The 10,591-nt window shown below is 46.6% G+C and overlaps 1 protein-coding gene across 1 annotated transcript in view; it reads left to right on the top strand.

Moving 5' to 3' along the window:
- The first annotated feature begins 1,175 nt into the window (after positions 1 to 1,175).
- erbb4b (erb-b2 receptor tyrosine kinase 4b) overlaps positions 1,176 to 10,591 on the top strand; it is a 258,461-nt gene continuing 249,045 nt past the window's right edge. The window contains exon 1 of the mRNA XM_066687236.1: positions 1,176 to 1,636. Coding sequence (XP_066543333.1) covers positions 1,567 to 1,636 — 70 coding nt within the window. The 5' untranslated portion in view covers positions 1,176 to 1,566. The remainder of the gene's footprint in view (positions 1,637 to 10,591) is intronic.

Raw genomic sequence — 10,591 nt, 5'->3', positions numbered from 1 at the left:
GGAACCTTTGCCTGGGTCTGTGTTGCGTATTTCTGAAGAGAACAATCTGTAACGGTTAATATCATTTACTGGCGCTCGGAGCATCCCATAGTGACATCACAGAACTGAAACTGCAATAAGAGTCTCACTACTACTACTACTGATCATTATTATTATGGTAAATATTATTAAACAATAACTGGACATACAAAGACAGAATGTGGAGAAAAAATATCAGTTTCTGCCTTTTTTAACGCTCTACAAATGTATATTTTTTGTGATGTGAGGTTTAAATTAGATTAATCAACCATTTGTTATCTTCTCTTTATCCAGCTCTATATATAACCATCTCTCTCTCTCTCTCTCTCTCTCTCTCTCTCTCTCTCTCTCTCACACACACACACTCACACAACTGCAGGATTGTTTTGGCCCAAATGCTTATGGATTCCTACAGTTACTCCTGTTATCACTATAACCCTGCAGGACTTCTTTCACAGGGAAAATAAATAATCCCAGGCACAGTTTTACAGCATCATTGCAGCCGTCCCTGTGGATCCCCCCCGGACCCCCACAGGGCTCCTGTGTGTCCCGGGGGACTCTGTGCAGAAGTCATGCAGGGCTCCTCGGAGTGTCACTGCATTTACCTGGATTACAGGGGCAGAAATAAATAGGGTGAACGTTAGATTATGATTAAACTGTTCAACAACCACAACACAATCCTATGAAATCGTGTTCTTCTCTTTGCTGTGTGTTTCCCCTTTCAATCCTACTGTACATGTATGACACACTCTGTGTCCGGGATGGAAAATAAAAAGGCGCACTTTAAAATACCCTTAACGAACAAACCAAGTGGATTTTAAAACTGCATTATCCTGCAAAGAGCTGTCCTTGTGTTGTGTTGTCCGCATGCTCTGCAGTCCTCGGAGCTGCTTAAAGGGAGAATAATATTCCTCCTGCAATGAGAGGCGCACTCTCTCCAGCACCGGCGTGTGTATTACTGTGATCAGTAACATGCCATGCACACACATGTGAGGGAGCCACGCCGGTTCACCTGCTCCGCGCTGCCTCCCAGACAGGTGTCTCAGGCAAACAGTGGGGATTTTTTGGCAAGTCCGGAGCACCAATGGGAGGCCGGCGGGCGTGGCGGAGGGCGCCTGGCCCAATCAGCGGCGCGGAGGGCGGCGTCCTCAGCTGGCGAGCCGTCGCTGGCGCTGGACTCGGCAGAGACTGATGGCATGAGGCTGGCAGCGCAACCGGGCAGACCTGACAGCGCTGGGAAACTAACACGGCCACTACTAGCGCTGAGTAAACCTCCGCCACAGATACCAGCGCCGAGCAAAGTGCTGCCAGCGAGCAAACTCCGGCAACTCTCGCCAGGCATGGTCTGGACACCTGCGGGCAGCGGGCTGTGAACTGCGGGCTCCGCTCGGACGCGCACCGGCGGCGTTGCCTGTTTTCTCCTTCTTTTGGTTTTGACTTTTGCTTTTTTTCCCTCCTTTCGTTTTGATATTTTTCTCCAACCGACAAGACAAAGGATATGTTTCTGGACATGTGAATTAAACACGAGGAACTACTGCCACCCCCAGCATGAAGCCCACCGCGCTGCTCGGCGTGCTCCTCGCCGCTGTGGTCCTGCAGGTCGGCGCCTCGCAGTCAGGTGGGTGGCCGGTCTGAGCCGGGCTCGGGGGCACAGATGGCCCGCTGGCTGTCACGGCGGGGGTGTAATGTGCTGTTGGGGACAGTAGTTGGACGGGCTTTGCTTACTTGTGTAGTCCCCTGCAGCCGGAGCGCAGCGCTGGGGGTGGTCCCCTCGGTGTGCACCGGGGCTGTGAGGGGCGGACGCGGGATCAGGGAAGTCCAGGTCGGGGTAGTTCACCTGCTGCGAGATCCTCTCCACGCGTTTCCTGTCGTTTCTCCCGTCGATTCACACGTTCAAAGGTGGCAACGCTCAGCTTTCCACGCACACACAACGCGTATCTGCTCCTTCAGCTGATTTGTCTGACTCTTGGAAAAAGAGGTCTAACCAGTCTTTTCTTTCTGTTTTTCCTGCTGCTGTACCGAGATGCCCGATCAGATATAGTGTGTAGAGCCGTTCCCCCGGCTGTGCTGTTGGAAATGCTATCGCTTTGGATGAAGTCGGGTCGGGTAGAGAAACTACAGCCTAAAATATCCGCCGTGAATAATGAATGCGCTATTAAAGATTGAAACTTGCCCAGGCTATCATCAGTGTGTTATAATAGGAGCATCTTTACATCCAGGTTGAAGCGGTTATTCATGTGCAAGTCAACATTACCTCATGAACAGCAGTTTAAAAAATAACTTATACTAACTCTCCACAATCCCACTCTTCCCTTATTGCTATATTAATGCCATTTACATCTGAATCGTGTTTTTGCACGGACACTATTGTATTCGCTATTTCAGTACGTTCACATTCATCTTTCAAATAGCATCGCATTCACTTCTGGCTTCTTCTGTTGTTATTGCTGCTGAGTTTGCATGGATATTTCAGTGACAGTCAGTCCAGCAACTGCCCAGAGCCTGTGAATTATTCAAAGTATCCGCACAATAATGTGGTCACTCTGAATTACATCTTTAAAATAACTGTACAGACTCTGGACTCGCGTTTGCGTGGGTCTGTATGTGCTCAGCGCATCGGATGGATCTGTGCGCAATGTGTATGTGCTCTCTTACTCTCACCCTTTCACACCTCACCTCATTGTGATGACAGAAGACACGTTTGACCGTTTCCACACAGGCTCTGTGATGCACTAGTGAGAGGATCACAGGTGGTCTTTTGACAGAAACCGTGCAAACACACGCACTGGAGATGTGCGCACTATCGGCGCGGACCGTCCGCACAATTGCGATCTTACTTTTCTCATTGCAGGGGTTTGATCTGTAACGGGACTGGGCGCCGAAGGGAAGCTCGAGTGATCAAGCAGGGCTCCTTGAATAAGTTAAACACATGCACGGGGGGACATGTATGATCCGCTGGGTGGTGGTATGAGCCGGAGATGCGCACATCTGTGTACTGGCACAGCGGACTGTGATAGCGACGCAGTGTCTCAGGAGAAGTTGTGCGCTGTGTCCCCTCTGTACGGCACACGGACTGTGCTGGGACGAGTGCTGGTGCAGCTTTCAGGTCAACTGATTGCGAATACAACATGTGACGCATAGCTATTTCTTATTTCTATAAGTAGTAGTAGTCGGATTATTAGTATTATGTAGTCAATATGTCGTCCAAACCCGTTGATTGAGAAGCAGAAAGAGGTTCTTTTGAATAATTAATTTCCATGCTATAGAGGAGATTGATATCCTATAATGAACAGTGTTTACAGACGGCATATTATTATTATGTAATTGTAATTTAGTCATTTACTCTCCTGTAAGATTGCACTTATACAACGTTGTGTCATACTACTTGCCTTGCTTTACTAGCACTCGTATTATATATTTTGATTTCCCTGTGCTCCCTCTTAACTGTGACTTCACGTCTAGTCAGCTTTTACAATCTAGCATGTAAGACCCCATGTATTGTTTACTGTAGATCTCGTAAACACTTGTGTAAATTTGAATTTGTAAAATGTATTGTGCCTTGACCTGCACTGTATTATTGCACTTTGTATTGCTCTGATATTTTGTAAGTCGCCCTGGACAAGGGCATCTGCTAATAAATAAATGCATACATAAATAAATAAAAATAATACCGCTAATGAGTTAATATTTTTCTAACAGTCCAAATCTTATCTTGTGTTTGTCACAGCATGCCTACGCCAACACAGGGCATTTCAGAATTGTATGCCTGGAATTAATTATTAGTCAACATAGTATTTCTTCTTCTCAGGAAGGACATCATGAGCTAAATCAAATAAAAACTTTGACCTAAATGACAAACTCGTACCCTGTCTCAGTTTGATTTATTAGCGCTAGAAAGTGGCTCCTGACAATCCAGTGACATGCGACAGGACAGGGCTGTGTGAAGGTCACGGTTTTATTTGGTCTGGGCCTGTGATTTAATGGGCCAGTTTAAGGGACCCGAGTCAGCACTAGTTTTGGACAACGCGGTGTTATGTGGGCAGGATACCCGGGGGATTTCTATGGGCTAGTGCCAGCTTAATGCCAATCCGGGTCTGTGAACTAAACACTGAATGCTGAATGGTACGCAGATACCTGGAAATCTGCTCTGGACAGAGTCGCGAAATTATTATTATTAGTAATAATTTCGTTTCTGCCACTATATTATTATTATTATTATTATTATTATTATTATTATTATTATTATTATTATTATTATTGTGTATTTTTAGTATATATTATAATTATTATTAATAATATAGTGGCAAAATCTATATAAGCGTTTCTTTCTCTCTGTCGGTAAGATGTGCGAGCAGATTGCTCCGGGTGTTCAGTCTGTGACGGGAGGCCGGGGGCCCGACTCACCCCTCGACCCCCTGCACAAACGAGGGGCGCTATAGCCGGGTTTGTTCCAGTCCCAGCAGGGACGGCTGTGGAAATGCCATCCAGGACAGTGCTTTCTGCCATCTCACCCAGTGCAGGCTGCGTGTTCAGCCCGGCTCCGAGGGGCTCAGGGTCAGTGTCCGCGCCGGGTCAGTGTGCGGGGTCTCAGGCCACAGCGGCTATCTGTGCGTGTCTCCCGCCCGCCTGTCTGTCTGTGTGCGCACAGATGCGTCACTGGGAACCTATAGACTCAGACAGGTTTCACACCGTGACCACTGCAGTGCCGCGATAGAGGCCTCGATTACTTGTATTTATATGATTATGATTGTTGTTGTTGTGTTTGTAATTATTAACAATATTAATATAATGCATCATAGGGATATGGGCCGGCGCAGGGCGGCGAGCTGGCTGGCGGCAGGAGTTACAAAGTGACACAGTGAGGCGTGTCGTGTGTGCAGGCGTGCGGACCGGCGTGCTGTCTCTGCGGGCGGCTGCTGGTCCCGGGTGTGAGACACTGGGACAGACAGACTGACATGTTGACTAAGTTGCTGGAGGCTTTTTTTAAGATTGTATTTGCTTGTAACATTTTAAACGCGCACCTCTCTTAGTGTGAAATATGAACCAATACCAGATCACCGCGAACGGAGTGAATAGCGCTGATTGTCATCGGCGGCATGTGCTGTTGTCGTTCTGTCTTTATTGCTTTATTTCTGTGGGTTATTACCTCTGATTTGGGGATAATAAACTGCCATTTGCACCTTCCCTGCAGAATAAGCCAAATGAAATAAACAGCATAAAAACAGCATCGCCAGGTCGGGAGGCCCGTGTGCTGCGGCAGTGCCCATGCCCAACTGCTAGCTATACTAGTAGGATTTAAATGACACTTTCTAATTAAAACCATTCTTGGAAATGTGTATGTTTTTGGTTGTTTAAACCTGCTCTTGTATGACATTGTGATCATTGGTGTGTGTATGTTTTAGTTAAACTCGCCCTTATGAGGCTGAAGTTATTGTATATTTCCACCTGCTGTGTATATTGTGTGACAAGTGACAGCACTGCTCCTGCGCATGCGTGCTCTCCGGCCGTGCCCGGGTCGAAAGGGAACTGAGCTCAATAATCTCCCCGTTTCTCTTAAACCATTAAGATTTTTTTAAAACATCCCTACCGCGGTCGACATTACATTTCCACCGAGGACACAGTAACTACCAACATATATTAAATGCTGAAATTGTGAATTTGCAAATGTTGACCTTTTATCCACAAGAAAACAAAGGCGACTTTTTATACCAAATGCATTTCAAACAATCTTCCATAAAACATACTGAATAGATTGATTCGTCTACAGAAACATTAGTGGGCTGCACTTTGTTTTTATATAATAATAATAATAATAATAATAATAATAATAATAATAATAATAATAATAATGGCCGTTTAAATTGACATTTGATTTAGATTAATCTGCCGCAGGCTCCTGTGTATCGCAGCGCGGTTAATCCGGATCCCAGAGGCAGGCTTTTCACTTCACAATCCGGATTATTAAACTAAAAAAGAACCCGTTAAATCTCACCATACTTTGAATGGTCTATTATGATATTACCAGGATAATTACTTAATGGATAACAAATCGCGCTATTCGTGTGAACACCTGAACCCCCCACCCCACTCTGATCCCGGCAGACAAAGCGGTTTGTGCAAAAGTGCAAATGAGAAATGAAGTGCGGGGAAGTCAGCCCGGCGGCAGGAATTGCTTTGGGATGAAGCGCATTAAGAGGGAGAGAGAAAGAGAGAGACAATCCGTTACTCGCATTATTAGACACGTCTGGGTTCAGGAAGCGCCGTATTTAAGATGTTAATTTTCACAAGGATCTGAACTGTGCACCTGATTTAATAACATAGCCTACGTGTCCGGAATAATCATAATAACACAATAATACTAGTAATAATAATACCGTTTTTGTATTTGTATTTATTATTATTGTTATTATGATGATCATGATGTTTATGTGTTTGTTTGTTTCACTGTTATATGTGTCCAAGGCGGATAACCAGGGTTAAGACACATGGTATCTCATAAGAAAATGCAATTAACCAAAGCACAACACAAGAATATGTATTTTAACTCAAGTCTGTGGGACATTGACAATTTGGTCAATTGTAACACAAAGTTGTGTTGTCCTCGAACAAACACAGAATATGTTACATTTAACACTATAATTCTAAGAATGTAGATGCAACTGCAATCAACCGTATTTTAGCTTGAATACAGTTCACATGCATCGCTGTTGCATGAATCCCAGCCCCGTCTTTCCCTCCATCAATGCTCAGTGTAAAGCCAGCGAGGCCTTGTGTGATCATCTCAACTGAACTGGCGTGAACCAGGAGAAGAAAACCAGCGCCGAGAGAATGACAGACGGCTTGTATCACTTATTTTTATTGCAAGAAATAAGCGGACTGATAGGAATATTCCTTCTACAACTGCATTAATCACACGCAATTATGTCCCCTAGTCCCCAAGATATATTAAGCGCATTTTAAATCATAATCCCCTTAATTTGCAAAGATTATCCAAATAAGGAAAAGACAGCCACACAGGGACGCCTCTGAATATCAGTTACCAGTGGCTTCTAAAACAAAGCCTTTTCTATGGAAATGACCAGAGCTGCCAAGTCAGTGATTTTCGCCATATAGGCATACTGGGCATTTCCTCGGCGTCCTTTCTGTTTACCCGAGCATTTATTAGGTCGTTTATGGCAATATTTAGTTCAGCGCGACGTATCTCTTTTATAAATGTATATGTATGTATAGCACCCAGAGTACAGAGCTGTGAACACGGTGGCTGTGGCGCAGGAGCGCACTGACATCCTCTGGAGAGAAAATGCGTTTCCCGTGATGCGCTCAGCTGTGCGCCAGGTAACACCGACACCCCCTCCGCGATCAGCACAGGCCATCCTCATGAAGCAGCCTCGTCTTTTAATAGTAATCCTGGGATCAGGGTTTCTGTGATCGCTGCATGCTTAAATTACATGCATAATACACATGTATGTGCATCCAGGTTGTGCGAGTTTCTGTGCCTTTACTGATACCTATAGTGAAGAAGCCAATTACATTACTGTATGTCAGGGCTGAGAATGTAGCGTTTTAAAGTTACATTGTAACCACTTTGATCGTGAAGGGCGTCTCACACACCAGACAAGTGGGAACTGATTGCGTGTTAATGACATTAATAGAAAGGGCGAATGTGCGCGTAATGTACTGCGCAGTCAGAGGTCACCTGTAAACCCACCTGAACTGCGGACATTATGATCATGACTTTCCTGATCATAATCATTGTTCTTATTTCTCTCAGATAGAGAGATTGGGTCGGTATTAGTGTCGCGGTCCACCCGGACACACAGCGATGCTCGTTAGTAAATAAACGCGGTTTGTTGGTTAAAGAGGGAAAATGAAACACAGCGTCTCTTCTACTTAGTGGGAAGAAAGGAGGGCTTTGATTTCAGCCACTGACTCTGTGCCAAGCTGTACTCCTCCCCCTTTCCTCCAGATCCAGTCATACTCAGTTGTGCAGGAATGTCTTGTTCGTAGGCAGCAGGACCCCCCCCACCCTGCCATACAAAAATACTGCACCCCCCACCCCCCTCACCCATACAAAAAAACAGTCCCCCCCGCTCTCTCTCTCACCCATACAAGTCTACTGACAGCGTCTTTAAACGTCAGCTTGGAAAAGCAATAAAGTGGCTGTAATCCTCCTGTCGGTCTGCGAGGGGGTGAGGGAGGAAGCGAAAGGCCAGAGGACTTCTTTTCAGACGGTGGAGGGTTTGTTTTTGTACCACTTGTAATTCCTCTCAGAAACAAATATCCTGCTCCCTGTTTCCAAGTCTGTGACTGCGACTCCCTCCCTCAGAGAGGCAGAGGAAAAGATGTGTGTGTGTGTGTGTGTATATATAACTCCATTATTGATACAGGCCGTTATGTAATTGTCATATCGCTAACAGTGTCAACAAAGCACAGGCCTTGCTGGATAATCCGTGTTCACTAAAGTTGGGATGATAACTCTGTTTATTCATCGGGGCAGAGCTGATAAGCCGTATCCAACCCCCGCAGAGAGGCCAGATTAACGCATCGAGCTCTGGCCTCTGGGAGATGCTGCCGATCGACACTGCAACTTCGCTGTTCTGCTGCAACTTCAGGCCGGTGTTGGAGGAGTGATTCTCTGAACATCACCATCGGGGCTCTCCTGAAGTATCTGTTTGGTCATTATTGTGTCCTTGCTTTCTAAACTGGACTGAAATAGTGTTGTGGTGATTGGTTATTATCACATTATTTTTGTGATCGTAAGGAGAACGTTAGTGCCTATACACTGGAAAACATGTTCTCCGTTTTCTAATTACGGTTGGATTTAGCAAAGCTGGGGTTAAGAGAGAAACCACAAGTTTTTTTGTATCGTTTCCCTGTGTAAGACGGCTCTAGGGCTGTCAGCTCTGCACGCATGTGTTTACTGTCAGTGTGGCCCAAAGCGTCCTCTGGAGAAACAGCTGGACATCAGCCTGCTGGTCCAATTAAAATCCACAATGAATCTGAATTGGACAAGTTTACACAAGTGGTGCCAAAGCATTTACAGATACAGTCAATAGAGTAGAATAAATGGCCTCCTAGTCTCCTGCGGATATGGACAAACTCATTACACTCAATACAAAACAAGACAGAAGCACAAGGAGCGGACGATGGCTCTGGCCGGAGCTCATGGGCAGGAGTGGAGCTGCTGCACTGATGGGTGATTCGCTTGTCTCTGAGTGTCCTTGGTTTCTGATCATCTTGCTGCTGTATCACAGAGTTACACTGCCTTGAGGGGAGGCAACCATTAGGCCTGGGCCTCAAGCCGCGGACCCCCAGAGAGTTATTCTCTCCTCTAACAATCTGCTGTCCAGAGGAGTGTTTCTCTTCTCCGTGCCTAGTGGTTTGTTTTATTAATTGTTTCTGGTTTATTTATTTGTTTGTCTGTTTATCAGTCTGTAAAGCGCTCTGTGACTACCCCGTGAAGTGCGCTATACAAAATAAAGACTGATTGAATTGATTTGCACTCGGAGCTTCTTGGCTTCCTACTGGTCTGCATGTGGCTGAATTATGGATCGAGCCGTCACCCCGGGCAGCGTGGGGCTGAGGACAGTGGCGCAGGCCCGGTGTTTATGGCACGGCCAGCGGAGATCCAGCTCATGTTTATCCACTAGCCTTTTGAGTGAATTTGTATCTGGCTGATTATCAGTGCTGCCCGGGAGCCGTAGCGCAGAGCAAAGTCCCCCCGCCCAATAGATCTGCTGTCAGGGCCGGCTTCGTTCTCCAGGAGCTCCGGTTATACCTCACTGTGCTGAGCAGCAGCCAGCGATCGATGGGAGCCGCTCGGGGGGACAGGCGGTGTTTGTGTTAAACAGCCTTAACGAACTTGAATGGTGCATGCGGGTCTCTTACACCTTCTCTCCGCTTTGCCATGTCTGCTACGGGCAGTTCCCCTGAACACAGCGGGACTGTCCCCTTCCCTTCCCCCAGTTCCCAGTGACTCTGGGCCCCTGAACGTCCTGTAAGACCGGCTGGCATGGTGGTCCAAGGGCAGACTGTTCACCCTTGCCTGGCTACATGTGTGCCGCGTGTAAAAGAGAGGCACCCAGGAGCCCCACGGCCGAGTCTTCATGCCCCTTGTGTCAGGGCGCCGCACTGGAGAGGCACCGTGGTCACTGTCTGTCCTTCCGCTCCCCCAACAGAAAGAGAGAGAATGACATAATGCAGGTTTTTAACCTCTCCTCTCTCAGGCCACACAACCGTTGGACGTGTCAATGGAGAGAGGAAGCCCTCGGCCGGCAGGCGGCTCAGTGCGGCTTTGGCAGTTGGCAGTGAGGGCGAGTTTAGAGTCCCTTCCTCTGCTGGCAGACTGTAAAAGAAAAGCATCACTGTTGCATTTTTTTTGGGTGACTTCAATTATTTCCTCTCCTGATGAATTAAAGGGTCAGTTGTGCAGCCGTGGACCGTGACCCCAACCCGCATCACTAGAGTTCCTTTTCTGTGTGGAGTTTTCTCGAAAAATCAGACCGAGTTTGTTCATTGCGTGTTGCAAATATCAGATTGAAACAGTTTGACATCTATGTCTATCTGTCTATTT

This window comes from Amia ocellicauda, chromosome 16 (genome assembly GCF_036373705.1).
Source record: "Amia ocellicauda isolate fAmiCal2 chromosome 16, fAmiCal2.hap1, whole genome shotgun sequence".
Classification (NCBI taxonomy): Eukaryota; Metazoa; Chordata; class Actinopteri; order Amiiformes; family Amiidae; genus Amia; species Amia ocellicauda.
Note: the sequence above shows the minus strand (reverse complement) of the source record. Positions and strands in the feature narration are given on the sequence as shown.